At 47.5% G+C, this 17,916-nt stretch overlaps 1 protein-coding gene and 2 non-coding genes across 3 annotated transcripts in view; 1 reads left to right on the top strand and 2 right to left on the bottom strand.

Moving 5' to 3' along the window:
* The first annotated feature begins 544 nt into the window (after nt 1-544).
* Vac14 (Vac14 homolog (S. cerevisiae)) overlaps nt 545-17,916 on the top strand; it is a 106,285-nt gene continuing 88,913 nt past the window's right edge. Inside the window, exon 1 of the mRNA XM_005403494.2 lies at nt 545-960. Coding sequence (XP_005403551.1) covers nt 857-960 — 104 coding nt within the window. The 5' untranslated portion in view covers nt 545-856. The remainder of the gene's footprint in view (nt 961-17,916) is intronic.
* Nucleotides 15,145-15,215, bottom strand: Trnag-gcc. The gene has a single exon. It is a non-coding gene; the product is annotated as a tRNA-Gly (tRNA).
* Trnag-gcc lies at nt 15,748-15,818 on the bottom strand. The gene has a single exon. It is a non-coding gene; the product is annotated as a tRNA-Gly (tRNA).

Raw genomic sequence — 17,916 nt, 5'->3', positions numbered from 1 at the left:
AATGCAAAAGTAAGCACAAGAGAAGGATAAATCTATGCTAGAAGAGGCGATAAGGACCTTTCCTACTAGGGAGAAGACATGCTTAGCTGACAGTTCCTACCTCCGAAGGTGACCTCAACCCACTTAAGACCAGTGCCATAGGTAAGACCAAAACAAAGAAGGCAGATTGAACGTCTATAAACACTCTCCTAAATGCTTCCTTTTGTTCTCAAATTTATTCTTCAATTGTAGAACACAAAAGAACTTGGGTTTATGCAAAATTAACTGTTTCAATGGTGGGAAACATTGGCGTATGGGAAATTGATAAAAGACCAAGTACTGAAAAAACTAGCACATTCAGCATAAATTATCTTGAGTCAGGCTGCAAGAATCCTTTCGGTCTCACGAAAGTCTACAGATGCCGCCATGTGAAGCGGCTCCTCTCAAGCCACACACTGGGTCGCCGGGCTGCACAGTAGGGGGCAGGGGGTGGAGCTTCTGTTGGGCGCGGCCAACCACGTGCAGCCTGCGTGCGGAGGCGTGTCCGAGAGAGGCGTGTCTTCATGGCGGAAGGCGGAAGTTACTGCAGAGTCACGTGACGCGAGTAACATGGCGGCTACGCACTGAATGCTACCGGTGCCTGGCGGGAGCTGGTCTTATGAGCAGTTAGGTGGTCTAGGTCCAGTGTGCGCAAACGGGGTCTGGGCCCGGGTTCCTGCACATCGCGCGACTGTAGAGTGAGACGGGCTCGAGGGTGGCGTGGTCCATGAACCGGCGCCGGTGGCAGCGCGGAGCCGTAGACTCCCCTGGCCCTGGCGCGGTCCCGGCAGCCACGGGCTGAGTCGCGAGGCTCCAGGACCCACCCCGAGCTGCCGCTATGAACCCCGAGAAGGACTTCGCGCCGCTCACGCCCAACATCGTACGTGCCCTAAATGACAAGCTGTACGAAAAGCGGAAGGTAGCAGCGCTGGAGATCGAGAAGTAAGAGCTACTGGGACCCCGCCCTGGCTTTGCAGCCCCTTGCTGGTCCGCTACCTTGGGGTAGGGGTAGGGGTAGGGGGACTTCTGTGCCTTCCTAGCCAGTGGTGCATTCCCAGGTTTCAGTCCTTCATTGCGGTGTTTCAAAGCAGGATATTTGGAGCCCTATCTGGGAGTCTGTTTCCTTCTTCACTGGCTGTGATTTGGGCCAAGCTCTTTAACCTCCTGGTTACAGTCTGAGTATAGTGATATCGTGTATGTGTGGTGCCTAGCACAGTGCCTAACACTTGATGAGCCCTCACTGGTCTCCATCAAAACCAGGAGATAGGAGCATGGCCTCTGTGATGGGAGAGAAGTCAGAAGCTGAGAATTTACTAGTGATGTTGCCTTGCCTGGCTGGCTTCTTACCTTTTGAGAAGTGAAAGAGACTGTTAAGTGACCAGCGGGAGAAATCAAGTGCAAACCTCATGATCTTAGGAGTCATAGGCTTGCTTATTTTCTGGCATATAATCCTTCCCCGAAAGTGGAAGCCGGAGTAACTTTCCCTTTCTTGCTTCTGCAGTTTTATTACATGTATGTGTAATCACGATCTAGTATTTGGTTTTGTTTCCCAGTGTTCAAAATAGAAAACGTCTAAATGAGGATGTTTTTATTTTCCTTTTTTATTTTTTTCCCAGCCAAATTTTAGTGATAAAGTTGAGTGGATGGGTGATTTCAGGAAAGGGGAAAGAAGCAGGCTGTGAAACTGGAAGATCATCAGCCTGGGAGTTGGGAAAGGTGGATAACAATTGTACCCTGTTCAGTAGAGTAGCCACTGGCCACGTGTGGCTAAATTTGAGTTATTAACAATAAAATTTTAAAATTCACTTTACAGTCACACATGTATTTGAAGCATTTAGTAGCCACACATGGCTCTTGGCTACCATACTGGACAGCTCAGGTTAGAAAACATAACCATCATTGCACAAGCTTTGTTAGACAGCCCCAGTCTAATCCATGGTGTGACACTTATCCTCTGACCTGGTACAGAATGGTTAACTCTGGTTTCTTAACCTCAGCACTACCGACGTTTTGGGACAGATAATTCTTGTGGTGGTTGTAGTAGGATGACTTGTGTCTCTGGCCTTTACCCACTAGATGCCAGTAGCACTCCAGTTGTAACAACTAAAACTGTCTTCAGACATTACCAAATACCCACTGAAGGTGCAAAATTGCCCCAGTTGAGAGTTGCTGCCTTAACTGCTTTGGATTTTATTTTTCTCCCTAAAATTAAAGGGTCTGGACTTTGGTAAGAAGACCTTCCCATTCAATTCTAATGTTCAGTATGTCCATTCTAGCTGTCTTCTCATCAAGCACCACTTTCTTGACTGCTCTTTTTTTATAAAGTTTTCTCTTTGTATCCTGGCTCTCCTGGCTACAAGCTTTAATGAGAATTATCATACTGAATAAGTGGACCCAACAACAATGTATAGACATGGGTCTTATTGCTTTGACATTGTACTCAATGTGTTAGCTTTCTGTTACTGTATCAAATACCTGAGATAATCATAAACAGGTAAAGATTCTGTGTCACAGTGTTGGAGGCTCAGTCCATGGTCAGTTGGCCCCATTGCTTTTCAGCATGTGGTGAGGCAGCACATTGTGGCAGGGAACATGTGGTGGAATAGAGCCATTCGTCTCATGGCTAGGTCTTGAAGGAAGAAGAGGGGCTGAGGGCTCATTGTACCCTTCAAGGGCAAGACCCCAGTGACTAGACAGCTTCCCAGTAGGCCTCATCTTTTAATGGTTGCACCACCTTCCAAGAGCACCAAGCTGGGCACTAGGCTTTTTAACACATGAGCCTTTGGAGGACACTTCAAATACAAACTGTACCACACTTGCTAGGTGTAGTGGTGCACACTTGTAATCCCAGCACTCAGGAAATTGAGTGTCTTAGTTAACTTTGCTCATTGCTGAAATAAAATACCCAACACCACAAATTAGAGGAAAGGTTTATTTAGCTCACAGGTTATAGAAAGTTTCTGTTCACAGTTGGCTGGCTCTAAGGCAGATGGTATGGCAGAGGGGAATCACAGAGGAGAAACAGCTCATGGCATTGCAGGGCAGGCAGAAAGCAGCAACCAGGAGAAGCAGCAGCAGGCTTCCTTCTTTCTGTACCTTTATATTATATCCAGGCTGAGAGTTTATTAAGTGGTACCATCCACACCCAGGGTGGGGCACCCTTAATCCCAGCATTACACCTTTAACCCACGTTTACATACCCTAATCCAGCCACCTTCAAACCTATGGCCATATGAGATTTTAAGAGGGGGACAAACTATAACACTGAGGCAGGAGGATTGTTGTGAGCTCAAGGCCAGCCTGGACTATACAGTGAAGCCCTGTTTAAAAAATAATAATAATAATAACTGTAACACACATATGCCCACTTTGTCCATCACCTGTTTGGCTTTTCAGGAATGTCTGGTTTTATCCTGTTGGGTCCTTGAATGGAGACATTCATTCAGCATTTATTGGTACTTCCAGCACAACCAACATTAAGTGCTTTTACTCTGCAGGAGGTTTTGTGAGGGTTTTGTCCTTAATGGGGTTCATTTTATATTAGACATTGTCCTTAATTTTTGACAGAGAAACTTCCTAGGGCCTTAACTGGACTGTGAACTCCTTAAAAGAATAAACTCCAGGGGCTGGGGATTTAGCTCAGTGGCAAAAGCGCCTGCCTGGCAAGCGCAAGGTCGTGAGTTCGGTTCCCGGTACCGGAGAAAAACCAAAAAAAAAAAATAAATAAAAAAGAATAAACTCCATATTTATATTCAGCACTTAACACAGTACCTAGTGGCATGTGACATTTGGAGTCTACATGAATAACTAGACAAACAGTTTTGGTGGAGAAAGACATTGCAGCCTGAGGACCTTGCTTCTCAGAAGTCAGGCCTTCAAACAGCAGCATGGGGAGCTTGTTAGAAAGAAACTCTCCCAGTCATTCACCCCAGCTAGGCCTACATAATGAGAATCTGCGCTTTAACAAGACCTCCAGATGATGACTACATATAAAAGTTGAAGAGGGGCTAGGGATTTAGCTCAGCAGCACAACACCTGCCTGGCAAGCGCAAGGTCATGAGTTCGATTCCTGACACCGGAAGGAAAAAAAAAAAAAAAACAGAAACAAAAAAAATAAAATAAAGGTTGAAGAGTGTGACCTCAAGGATGGTGTGTTCTACACTTAGAATATTTTATTCCAGTGTCCTTTTGGTTTGACCTGGTCAGGGTGAGGGTCAGCCAAACAGATAATCCCCGCAGATACCCCATAAAAGAAAAGTCAAGATATTGGCAGTTGCCTGTGTAGTGTAGATGAATCCGCTGACATGCTTCAGAAATGAGAATATTTGGTGAGTGGCTCACTCCTGTAATCCCAGCACTCAGGAGGCGGAGGCAGGAGGATTGTCACAAGTTTGAGACCAACGTGGGCTACAAAGTGAGTTCAAGGCCAGCCTGGAGACAGTCTCACCATGTAGTTCAGATTGGCCTCGAACTCACAATGATCCTCCTGCCTCAGCCTCCTGGAAATGCTGGGATTACAGGTGTGTGCCACCACACCCGGCTCAAGGCCAGCCTGAACAGCATAGTGAGACCCTGTCTCAAAAAGACAAAAAAGAGAGAGAGAGAGAATTTGCCAGGTGTAGTGGCTCACACCTGTAATCCCAGTGCTTGGGAGGCTGAGGCAGGGGAACTGATACAAGTTCAAGGACAGCCTGAGCTACATAGTGAATTCAAGCCCATCCTGAACTACGTAACGGGACTCTGTCTCAAAAAAAAGTGAAAGTGTTTAGTCCTATTATTGGATAAATGGCCCCTGTAAGACACTCTTACACAGAGCATAGTGGTGCACGCCTGTAATCCCAGCACTCGGGAGGCAGAGGCAGGAGGATTGTTGCAAGTTCGAGGTCAGCCTGGGCTACAAAGTGAGTTTAAGACCAGCCTGAACTGCATAATGAGACTCTGTCTCAAAAAGACAAAAAACAAAAACAAGACATTCTTACAAGCCTGCATGATTTGGAGCCTGCTTGGTTTGTTCTAGTCTAGTCCAGCAGACTCTGGAACCTACCCCCGAAGATTCAAGCTCCTATTCATTAGCTGGGTGACTCTGAACAAGCTATTACCCTCTGCCTTAATATCCTTATCTGTAAAATGAGAATAATAACAGTATTCATAGAGCTATTTGATTGCTTAACCTAATGTTATGAAGTGCTTAGTGCAATGCTGGGCATGTTATAATTATCATCTATAACTGTTTTAATTATAACATATGTAATTGTTTCTATCAGTGCTGCTTTTATCTCTTTGGTTGGCAGAATAATGGCCTCCCAGAACTGTCCTAATCCCTGCAGTCTGTGAATATGTGATTTAAGATAGCAGGTAGAATTAAGATTGTTACTCAGATGACCTTAAAATAGGGAGAGTATTCTGGATTACCCAAGTGGTCCAGTGTAACCCCAAGTATGCTTCGCTGTGGACAGAGGAGGCAGAACAGTGAGTATCAGAGTGGTATGACAGAGACTCAACCAGCCATCACTAGCTTTGAAGATGGAAGGTACCACCAGCCTCTGGAAGCTGCCAGGAAAGTGAGTTCCCTTCTAAATCCTCCAGGAGATGAAGCGTCCCTGCCCACACCTTGATTTTAGCGCAATAATAAATTTGTGTTGCTTTATTACAGTAGCAAATAGGAAGCTGTTACAACTCTCTTATCATTGTTTCTAAACCTTCTACCTCTTCTAGACCTTGATCTCTGTTCACATCATCTCAGTGCCTGCCAACTCTCAGCAGAACTTAGCTGGAGGCTGAAGGCCTGGCTGCTCTTCAGATTTGCCCCCGGCTTTTGCAGACCAGGCAGCAAGTGCAGGCACAGCCTCCTTGTCACCCTGAGCCTAGTAGTCGCAGTATTGGTGGTTAGGGATCCCTTTCAAGAAAAACCCCAGAGAACAGGAGACATACTCCAAAGGCAAAAGTCAAGATTTATTTATGGTTTACGAGGCGGTGAGGACTCAGGCTTCCCTGGGACAGTCACAGTCTCTAAGTGGAATTGCCCGCGTCAGTGGCACTCAAGGTGAGGGGAATATGAAAGTTGAGAGGTATCAAGTATGCTTTGAGCTTTCTTTTTCTTGAAAAGCCGCAGTTAAGGGCACAAATGTGTGATGATACGAGTCTGTCCCAGCTGCCATAACAAAATACCACAGACTGGCTTCCACATTAGCAGGTTATTTCTCGCAGTTCTGGAACCTGGGAAACGCAAGATGAAGGTCTTGCAAGGCAGTTCTCATGCTGAGGCCCAGACTCTGGGCCTGGAGGCAGTTGCTGTGTTAGGTGTGCTCACGTGACTGCTTCTTTTTTTGGCAGGGGGAGAGGGAAGGCTGGCTCTGGTGTTTCTTCTCTAAGGACACTAATCTTAGGAGATCAGAGGCCCTGCTCTTATGATCTCATTTAATCTTAGTTAATTAAGAGGCCCTCTCTCCAAATGCAGTCATATCAGGGTTAGAGCTGCAGCATATGCATTTGGGGGTGAGAGGATAGTTCAGCCCATAGCAGCGATCACAGGGACACCTGGGACCGTGTGTGAAGTGCTGTCTGCCCCATCTGGGGTGGTGGGGGCACAGGGACATGGAGAAGCTTCTCTTTCTTTGGCCATCATATGCTCTCATCTCAGTTCTCGTGGAGGCCCTGGGTAACATCACCCCATTTCACGAGTGAGAAAACAGGCCCCCCGAGGTTAAGTCATCTTCCCAACTTTTACAGCTAAAACCTGAATTAAAAAAAAAAAACCTAGGCTTATTTGTCTCAAGCCTTGCCCACCACCTTGGATGGTTTTCCTGCCAACCAAAGGAGCGTACATGTAATAAAAGAAATTTCATATTTGGACATGACCGTGGTAGTCCACAGCCCAGATGCTCAGGTGACAGAGCCAGTTCTGCATATGATGTTCCCAGGATGACAGGCCTCTCAGCCACAAAAAATGTAGAGATGGATGCTTGGCTCCACTACACTAGGGTTGTGTTGTGGCCAGTATCTGATGGCAAGTGTAAGCTCGTTGTGCGCAGTCTCCAGAGAGCTTTCCCTCTACCACCTCAGCCCAGTGACCACACGGTTTCCTAGAGGCTGAGATATTCAGGGTAAGATTTTAGTGGCCAGTTCAGGTTTTACAGCTTCTTGATTTTAGGGACACAGTCATTGATCAGCCCTGATGAGAAAGTTGATAAAACCCTGGGCTTTCCTCTCTTGGAGATTCAGATGTGGGTGACAGATGTCAACAGGAGTCTGCTTAGTGTGGGCGCTCACTCTGCTGGGGATTCTCTGCCAGGCACTGTGCAGGCAGGGCCCCATCTGTCCCGCTGCCGACTGGAGAGATGGCACCTTTCTTTCATAGTTAAATCTCTAGCATGCTTGAGCTCTGAGTTACTTCTCCAGCCATACCAGTAAACGTAAGTGCCCTTTGAGAAGCCCAGGGCTTGGGGATCAGAGCTCCTGGGCCTGTTGGGATTTGGGGTGAGGAGGTCTCCAGAGCTCTTGGATCAGACAAGGTTGAACTGTCCCATTTGTCCATGCTCTTTGGAATCTGCCAGCTCTGAGAGGGAAAACTCTATTACTAAGGGCTTGTGCTAATTTTTGGAGTTTGGGTCAGAATTCTACTCCTTGGAACCTTTTAGCGAATTGCTTCATCCAGGGGTCAGGGGCACAGACTGTTTAGTTTGGCCTGGATCTTAGAGTAGTTTAAATTGAGAAAATTCACAGTGCAATTCAGGTTCCTGGCTTCCCTTAAGGAATTGGGAGCTGTGGTTGTGAGACCCGCTTTCCCACTCAGCAGATCTGGAGGAGCCGGCCCCTCCCTGTTGTTGGCCAGTTCTCCAGCGCCTGCTGTGGCTCCCTTGGCCTCATCTGAATCTCCCTCCTGGCCCCTCAGAGCATTTGGGTTTGTGCACTTTTGTTTAACCTCATGTGCCTCAGCTTCCTCATCTTAAAAAAAAAGTACACGGTGAAAACGTGCTGAGTGGAAGAAGCCAGTTCACATATGATTCCAGTTACAAGATCTCCAGAAAGGGCAAAATTATAGGGACAAAGCAGATTAGTGGACACTGGGCTGCAGGGAAGCATTTGGGGAAAGGGGAGTGACAGACAAGGGGACAGAGTTTTTCTAGAGGGCAATTAAAAGGCCCTTAAATTGATTGTGGTGATATTGCAGAAGTTTGTGAATGTACTGAAACCCAACTGACTTGTAAACTTGCGAAGAGTGAATTTATGGGTTATGAATTATAGCTCCGCTTTTAAAGATAAGAATGTCAGCAGAGCACTGCTACAGTGCAAAGAAAGCACTCACCAAGTGTTCACTGTTACTGTCTGTTTTGGTTACTTTTTTCTCGCTGCTGGGACAAAATACCTGACGCCCAAAATTAAGGAAGGAAAGGTTTATTTCGCTTACAGTTCATGGAAGTTTCAATCCGTACTTGGCAGATTATAAGGCAGAGTGGCACGTGGCAGAGGGCTGCATCTCAGGGCGGCAGCAGAGCAAAGCAGCAAGCCACACACCAGGGCGGAATCGGGGAGTAATCTCCCCAAGCAGCTTCCTCCTCTCCTTACATATGTAAACTATCCACCCCAGGGCGGGTGTAGCTCTCACACCCACAATCATTTAACTCTAACAGCCTGCCCCATGTCCGCGTGAGGCATTGGGGGGACACACAGACATAAACCATAACACTGTCACTCAAGAAGACGACTTCTTGAGTTTACAACCCTTGATGAATGAATGCATTGGCCATGTCATAGGCAAGCCACACAGTCCTGTTACACGTTTGTACCTTGGTAAGACAGCTGTTACAGCATTGCTCCCGGAACATACAGGTTTGGATGAACAAATCATGTTTTGATTGCTGCCATTTATAATGGTATAAGAGATTTTTAAGGATATGCAGAGAAGTGACAGTCAAAATGACAGAAATGAGGTACATATGTAGCAAACTCCATGGTAATCTTTGTAAAATCAGCTGAAAGATTAAAATGCCGTAAGGTATTCCATGATTAACCATCAAGGTTAAACTGTGGCGCCCCCCTCCCCCCGTATCAGCACCATCATTCTACTTTCTGTCTTGAAATCTTTGCTTGTGGAGAAGTAAGTGTTTGGCAGGCATTACAGGCGCCCCTGTTGCCAGTGGACGAGTAATTTTCTGCACCTTCTTATCTCTTCAAGTGGGGGGTACTCGTTTTCTCCACAGTTTTCATAAGTACCCATTTCCTGACTCCTTGTAGTAAATTCTGATTTTTTTTTACTGTTTAGACAATCAAGTTGTATAACTCACATACACAAATATATGTTATTTTAGTTACAAGTTTCTGTTAGTGTAGTTTTAAAGTATATGTGCAAACTTTAAAAGCAAAACATCAAGAAAAGGCTATGTCTTATGCCATTCTTGTGATAGTCTGTAAATAAAACAAAACTTGATTTATGTGTAATGAGCACTCAAAAATGAAAACTGAAGTAATGCGCATACCATGCATGTGCCAGGCTCTCTGTTCAGTTACTGGCACTGCCAAAAGAAGAAAGAGAAGAGAGAAAAAGAAAACTTAAAAATACTATACAATTTCAGTTACACAAGAAATAATTCAAAAGTTTATTGAATTTATTGAACACTAATTATATTTCTTACTGGATACCTGCTAGCTACAGAAAATTTAGTATTAGAACACATTTTAATCAGTGGGTGTTTTTAACCTTTAAAATTAACTCAGGTTATACAAACTTTCTCCCAAAGCTGTTAGGAAAATGAAAGTTATTATTGGAAAGCCATTTGAGCCTTTATGTAAAGCTCATTATATTCTTACCAGACTTTTGCTTAACCCTATTATAAGTTGATTTTCTGATCTCTTAAAATGTTTTTCTAAGGACATATGATTAGTAGTTCTGTAAAAATTACTTTTAAAATGTTTTATTACATAAGTAACCATTTTCTGTAGAAAAATTACAAAATTCTTTATAGGAAATGTACATATAGGAAACTTTCAATGTAGAAAAATTTACAAAAGACAAAGGTACTCATAATCTCATAGTCCAAAGGTAAGCAAACGTAACACTTGAGTTATGAGCTTTGATGTGCCTGTCACTCCAAGCCACTTGTGGGACAGCTGATAGCGTCCTTTGTAGGATGCCGTAGTCCTTTGTTCCGTCAGCCACTATAGGGTGGTTGAATTGAACTCAGAGTCAAGATTGCCTGACAGCAAGCGACCTGGGGCTGCTTGTGTAACATCGTTGAGCCTCCCTGTAAAGTAGGATGCCAGTGAAGCATAAATTAGGTAATAACATTTGTTAACTCTAGTGTCTCATACACAGTAGGGATCATATTTTGATTTTACATTCTCTTCTTAAAAGAGAATTGTCATTGTTGCTTATTTCTTTTCCTTCTGCTCTAAACAGTACTAATAACAGCCTGGTATGTAACCTTCGATGTTTTCTGTTTATCCACATAACATACATTTTAGTCTTACCTTTCTCCCTGCTCTATAACCATACAAGCATATATGAGGTGGTTTTTCTGCCATTTACTATACAAAAATTGGGTGTGTGGGTTATTAATCTTTTAATCTGACAGTTGTGGAAATTTTCCTTATCAGTAGATATAGATCTTCTTAATTCTTTACACTGGGCACATTGATGTGCTAGAACTCTTTCTACCACTTTATGTGGGCTTTTGTTTGTCATGGCCGTGAAAAACATCTCTCTAATAAATGTTCAACACTAAAAAAAAAAAAAAAAAGAGGTCAGCGGAGCACTGTTACAGTACAGGGAAAGCACTCACTAAGTGCTATTATTGTCACCCGAGATCAAAACGGGCCTCCTCCTCTGTCCCTAACTCTTGTACCTCCACTGGTCATGTCCAGTGCACACACGGTGTGTGTTTTGCCAGTTAAGTCTCAGACCTTTGCAGCAGGCCTCTGGTCTGTTCTCACTTCTCCCATTCAGTTATTTGGAGATGTGGGAGCAAGTAGAAACGAAGTTATTGCAGGACTCATCAAAGCAGATGGAGGGGACTGTACTCATACTCTGGGAAATCGCTGCCTGGATGTGCCATCTGAATTCTTGTGTCACCTAGGAAGCATGTCACATGGGGAGCTAAGGCAGAAAACAAAAAGGCAGCTCCAAGTCCATGGTGAAAGTCCCACCGCACAGGAATAAATGTCAGCTCTGGGTTTATCTTTCTGTCGCCCAGGAACCAGAAGAGCAGCAAGTGTCCAGTCAACATTTGTCCTGGTGGTGTACAGATGGGTTTGTGTCCTTCATTCTGACTTTGCCCTGCTACTGTTACTTGAGCATGTGTGATGCAAGCTTGTGATGTGCATTGTCTAATTTAATTCTCTCAAAACAATGTGAATCTTTGTGATTATTAATCCTGCCTTGTGGCTGAGGATGTCTCCTCTGAATACGTGGGAATCTGAGTGTAGTGGCTAAAACCTCAGCCACTCATGATAGAAATGGACTTTTGAGCATCACCAAATGAAATGGGATTGGAGTTCAATAAAATAGTGAGTATAAAGTGCCTGGCACTCAGTAGGCATGTGGCAGGCGGTAGTGCTGATACCTGGGAGAGAAGTGGTGTAATATAACGGCTAAGGTTTCAGACACTGGGGACAGGAAAACCTGAAGGTGTTTTGTAGTGACTGCCGAGAGCCCCCGTTCAGAACTGATCAGAAGTATTACAGAATGATTGATTTTTAGACCTACCATCCACAAGTTATTTGACCTTGTGTATATTCTCTGAGCCTCTGTTTCCCCCAGTTCTAAGCCGACTAGAATAGTGCCTAAGTGAGTGGCTTGTTTTAAGGTTTAAGTTAGATAGTGCATGGAAAGCACCCAGCACTCTGCTGGCATATCGCAAGGGCTCAGCTATGGCTGCTCATTGCCTGCCTTCACAGCAGAAGGCCGGCTCTCAAGATTCATTTCAAGTGTGCACCTCATCTGTCAAGTATGCACCTGTCAAGTACATATCTCATCTGTACTCCCTGTGTGTATTGAGGAATGCTTCGGGGAAGGCGATACACTGAACAGCAGGGGAAATGCAGGGAGAAAGCTACGTGTCACCTGAGACTTTGGTTCTGCACAGGGAAATTGCCATTGTAACTGAGTGTGTTCATTTAGCAGCTGCAGTAGCTTCAGGAGATGGCAGGGAGAAACTGATATAGTTGAAAGGACATGGACTTTGTAGGTGTCGGGGGTTCAGACTCTCTGTGGCCCTGGGAAGGGGACTTGGTCTCTCTAGACTGTTTCAGGTCTGGAAGATGAGGTTAATGACAGCTGCACAAAGAGGTGGAGGAATAACTGACTCCTGAAATACTTAGTGCTAAGAAAGTGGTCAGCTCACGCAGCCGTGACTGTCACTGAGCTGTTACAGAGGCCGAGAGAGCCAGTACAGGGCTGTGGCTGTGTCGTTCAGAGTGTGGCCCCTGGTTTTCTCCTGGTTGGTGGCAATCCAAACCTGTCCGTGTGTCCTGCCCTGCCCATGACGCCTTCTCTCAGGAAGGGGCAGTCAGGGAGGCGGTCTTGTGATTTGCAGTTGGTGCCAGCCTACACTGTGGCTCGTGGCTTCTGGGGAACCCACCCTTCTGCCATTCTGCCACACCTCTGACCAGTCACAAGCACTGCTGGAGGACACCTCACTGATAGAAGAACATCTCATTGAGAAAAGCTTTTCAGCTGCTCTATGGGAAAAGCAGGCACAGGCAGCTTCGCCTCTTTGTTGAAGAGAACAGTAAAGCCTGAGACCTTTGTGTCAGTGAAGGGCCCTGGGGAGTCACGATCATGAGAGTTTCTAGGCCAGATGTTAACTTCAAAATGAGTTCAGCCTCAGACCCCCCACCTCTGGCTCCTAAGCTGTAGATGAAAGGAGAGACAATGCAGCCTTTTGAAGAGAGACTGGGCCTGGAACTGGGGGTGTCTGAGGCTGAACTTCACTTACTCTGCTTCCCTTATAGTTGCTTTTCTGTTCTCTGCACTTCCCCTATGAACCAGCGAGGCCAAGCTGCAGTTGGCTCGGGGCACTTTCGGAGCGCTCTGCAGGAGTTAGAGCACACCTCTGCCCCTCAGCACATCACTTCAGGTCACATCGCAGCATGTGCATCCTTCCCCAGCCACCAGCCACAGCTGTGGTGAGCCAGGCTCTGCTCTGTGTGCATTTGGAATCGCAAGAATGGTGCCCTTTGCCCCTACTACTTCGAACAATAAGACTGGGGTCAGTCCTGTCCACATTCCGTGCCAACTAGGTCAGCAGGCTAGGTTTAGATTGCAGGCCCTCCCCATGCCACCAGTGTGGCAGCGCAGGGCTTTGCCCAGGTTTGCCCTATAGCTTGTTCCCTCAGCCAGGACTGCCAGTCTCCCAGATTCAATCTGCTGGCAGATATTACTGATTCCCACCTACTGTGTGCACAGCACTAGACCAGGAGGGGCTGGTGGTAGGGACTCCGAGAAGTACGGCATTGTCCTCCAGGATCTCATCAAGGAGTAGTAGGAATTTAACTGGGGATATGGAGCAGCACATTGGTCCACACAGAATGAGGGATCGTTAAGGGCTTCTGGATTCGGAGGAGATGTGCCCACTTCATGGGAGAATTGAAAAAAGCAGGGGGCGGTCCTTGCTGGACTTCGCAGGCTGAGAGGAGCGTGGGAGGGAATGGTGGGTTTCCAGAAGGTGCAGACAGGAAGTGCAGACAGGTATGGCGAGCAGCGGCTCATGAGAAGGCGGCTGTCGCTGGTGGAAGAGGATGCTGAAGAGTTGGGCGGGGAGACTGGAAAGGTCTCCTGGCCCTCGTTAGACCACCCAGCATTTCAGCTAAAAAGGATGGGCTGATTGATGGGACAGATTCTTCCTACCTGTCTTCCAGGGAGTGACCCCAGGCCTGGGCCCAGGGCTCTGTGTTGCTGATATCAGTGAGGACTTGTTCGTGTTATTTCTTCTCCAGAGGAGCCATTGTTTGTCTTCCTGACTCTTGTTTTCCTGGAGATAAATAAATATTCTACCCTAAATGCAAGGGTACAGACAGTAGATACCTGGGGAACCTGTTTCTCGGGCTGTCTGTGTAGTGGCCTGGGGGCCAGAATCAAGCCCTGGTAGGATTTGGGCGGGGGTCTCCCAGTTGGTGTCCAGCAAAGAAAGCAGCCCCTCAGCGTCCCGTGTTCTCTTTTCAAGGCCCCACACGCTGTCACTCCGCCATCAGGGCCACATGCCTTCCACTCTACCTCCAGAGCTCCTCGAGTGCCATTCCGGCACCCCCACTGCAGATCACGCCTGCTAAAGTGTACGTGCTTCCCCTGCTAATGCCTTCTGTAGCTCCTCAGTGCCACCAGCATGAGACACCAGTTCCTCACCAAGCGTTCAGGGTCTCTTCCACCTTTGGCCTTGGCTCGTACCAAACACCGCACTGCCCCTCCTGCCTCTGAGCCTTTGCAGACTTACCCTGAGCACACTGAGATGCCTGCTCCTCCTTCAGAACCCTGTCCAGTGCTCACCCTCGTGGGGCCACACTGCAGTCCTCCCAGCAGCCACCGGCCATACTGTCTCCTCCTAGCCTGGCCTCACCTTGCACTCTTCTCAGCACATTTGCACAGTCTCCTGGAGGACTCTCTTGTTTCTCTTGAGAGCCCAAGGCCCGGGAGCACATCCAGTAGGTCCCGGTCACTGTTGCCTCTGAGGATGTGCTTCCCAGTTGTGCAGTGAGTGTTTGTGACCTGAAACCAGAGACAGGAGAGGAGCTGGTGCCAGGATGCTAGTGCTTGCTGCAGGGAGGCTGGCTGTCCTTTGGATCCTGGCCGATGCCTGTAGGATGTCCCTACTTCCTCTCTGAGTAGTGCTGTGACTGGTACCACGCAGAAGCAGGGCTTGGCTTCCTAGGAAAGCTGTCTGGGAGTGGAGAGACATAGCCGCTCACAGTGAGCCGTTGTTTGTCCCCACATCCCAGATTCTTCAAGAATAAGGACACTCATCTTCCGGATCCTTGTGGAATTTAGGAAACTTGAGTGTTTTTCCTCAAAGGTATTTAAAATTTAAGCCATAAAAACAAGGCATTCACAGTTTTCTGACTGGATTCACAAATTTGTAAGGCAGTATAAAATCCCAAATTCATTCCTTAGAATTAAAAAAAAAAAAAGTTCACTAATGCATTGGCCGGGAATCGAACCCGGGCCTCCCGCGTGGCAGGCGAGAATTCTACCACTGAACCACCAATGCTCTGCGTGTTGGGAGTTGTGTGCACCTCCCTTTATCCCCATTCTGGGCCTCCTTGAATATATGCAGAGTCACATTATGAGACTAGTCTCTAGTGCTGCCACATCAGCGCAGCAGTAAGAACAGGAAGCAGAGCTCCAGAGCAGGAGGGAGCAGGCAAGAAGCAGAAGGAGGCATGTGTGCCTCTGTCTAAGAGGTTGATTTGCCTTCAGGCCCCAAGACAGAAATTGTAGCTCAAATCTTCCTTCTCATGTAGCAAAGTGCTGAGACTTGGGGTGATTCTCCCTCTGATGTTTGGGTCCTCGTTCCCGCTTCTGTGGAGCTGTTCCACTATTCTCAGGTTTCACACCGGCGTCTTGCTGGCCACAGGCCAAGGCTGAGGGAAGTGAAGCAGGAGTCCTCTGCCAGGTAGAGGCACGAAGGCCAAGCTCCCACAGCTTCTCTGGAGAGCCCAGTGGCAGGAACGCATGGTCCCAGATTTGCAGGATCTCTCTGAGGAAATTGATCAGGAAGGGCCAAAAAAGCAACATGCCATTGCATTGGCCGGGAATCGAACCCGGGCCTCCCGCGTGGCAGGCGAGAATTCTACCACTGAACCACCAATGCTCCAGCTGTTTTCTGCAGCATCTGCAGGGCTCTCCTTACCGGGCTGTCCCTATAACTACCCAGACAGGATCACTGGGCTTCACCAGGCTGGTCTGTCCAGTTTGGGAACCACACAATTTTATGTAGATCCATCCTTCCCTTACACTGCTTCTTCAGGAACTGGGCCCTGTAAATGGCATTTAGCTTCCCGCTGGACACCCTTGGGTCATAGATCACTCTCAGCCCCTAAGATCAGAGCAGGAGACACCTCACTGGTCACCTATGCAGCCCCTTCCTGAAATACCCATCCCTTCTCCAACGTCACCCGCGCAGGAGCCAGGCCTGTTTTGTCCCCTCGTCTGTGAACAGTGCCTGGCATGTCATGGGTCCATACACTGCTAAATTTAATCCTTAAACCATGGTCCACTCTGTCTTTGAATAATCGCTTTGCAGGAGTGGTCACTGTCTCACAAGACAGCACGTGTGTTTTTGAACATCACTATTAGAAGTATCTAACATTTGAGGGGCTGGGAATGTAACTCAGTGGTAGAGCACGTGCCTAACATGCACAAGATCCTGGGTTCAGTCCCCAGTACCACAAAAAAAGAAAGTTCTGAACATGAAGATGGGACCACACAGGTACCTTTTGGACATGACTGTCCTTAAAATGCTTCAATATAACTGGAGTTCCCATTTATGCAGTAGATAAGCAGTGCACCTGCTGTGACTGGATACAGAGGATAAGAGAGTGCCCAGGCAGTTACTTTGAAAAGTCCTTGATCTCTAGGTGGCCTGCCTCTCACATCGCACAAACACCCCCAAGCTTCCCACCCCCCACTCGCTGTACTGGAGATTGAACCTAGGGCCTCTGCTTTGAGCTACATTCCCAATCCTTTTTTATTTTGGGACAGTCCTCCTGCCTCCCAGAGTGCTGGAATTGCAGGTATGCACCACCATACCTGGCACAAGCCTCCCCAGGCTTCCTAAAGACTTCTTTCATATACTGCTCAAAACCCATCAGAGACTTCCTGTTATCATGGTGGGAAATCTATTTCCCCTCATTGGACACAGCAGCCTTACATCAGCCAGCCCATCCTAGTCTCTCTCCCAGCACTCTTCTGTCCTCTGGGCCTCAGACAGGGCTGGCTTGCCTTTGCTTACACAGTGCCTTTGTCCCCACCTCTGAGACCCACTCAAGTCCCTCTTCAGAAGACTTCCCTGCCCACCCCAGCTGCGGCTCTCCCGCCAGGGATGTGGTGGCTTATGCACCATTGTCCCACATGAGGCTTCTCACTGCAGATTGCCCTTGATATCCATGAGGCTCTGAGAACAGCCGGGCTGCTGTGGAAGCTTCCCTTGGCCCCTCCACACCTGCCCTGGGAGGCACCTTCGCTGCAGATGCATGCGCCCACCTGAGCCTCCTCCCTGCAGTGTGCCACTGCCTTAGAGGCACCATCCACCCTTCTCCCTCTCATACTCCACGAGCTACCAGTGCTCTTCTGTTTCTTCTAGAAATGATCTCCCTGCTCTTTCCATGGCCCTAACTGTGTCTCCAGCTTTGTTTACTACGATAGCTGCAGTTACAGAGGGTTTTCTTCCTTGGCCTCAGTTTCCTGCTGTCGAACCAGTTCCCCAGCCCAGCCCTCCAGGCTGCTGCCAGCGGTATCTAATGAAAGCACAGGTCTGCGCTTGCCTCTCCATTGCTGGGAAACTGCCAGTGGATCATCTTTGTCTTGTCTGTCTCCTTCCACACACCAGACTCCTTGTACTTCCCTAAATATGCCATGTCTTCTCAGCGCTCTGTACGGGCCAGCTCTTCCCTGAGCATGAGCTCCCCTGAGCTAGGGTTTGGACGTTGTGCGTCCTGAAGAGTCACGTGTGGAGAATATAGTTAGGTTGGAAAGCGAGACCACCTGTTACAGACCTTAGGTCATCCAGAGTCACCCAGGGCTCTGTCCTCTGAGGGATTCAGGTAGTTCTGCTGTGCTGCCTTGGGAGTTCTTGCCAGAAGGTTGTTACTCAGGCCTGAGCGTGGCCCTGTTTGGGGATGTGACCGATTCCTCCCGTACATCTTCCCACCCTCCCCACAGCCATGAGATGGCCCAGCCGAAAGGGGCCC

The sequence above is a fragment of the Chinchilla lanigera genome, unplaced genomic scaffold (genome assembly GCF_000276665.1).
Source record: "Chinchilla lanigera isolate Chin_1 unplaced genomic scaffold, ChiLan1.0 scaffold00083, whole genome shotgun sequence".
In the NCBI taxonomy this organism is placed as follows: domain Eukaryota; kingdom Metazoa; phylum Chordata; class Mammalia; order Rodentia; family Chinchillidae; genus Chinchilla; species Chinchilla lanigera.
The sequence above is the reverse complement of the archived record's forward strand: the minus strand, read 5'-3'. Positions and strand labels throughout refer to the sequence as shown.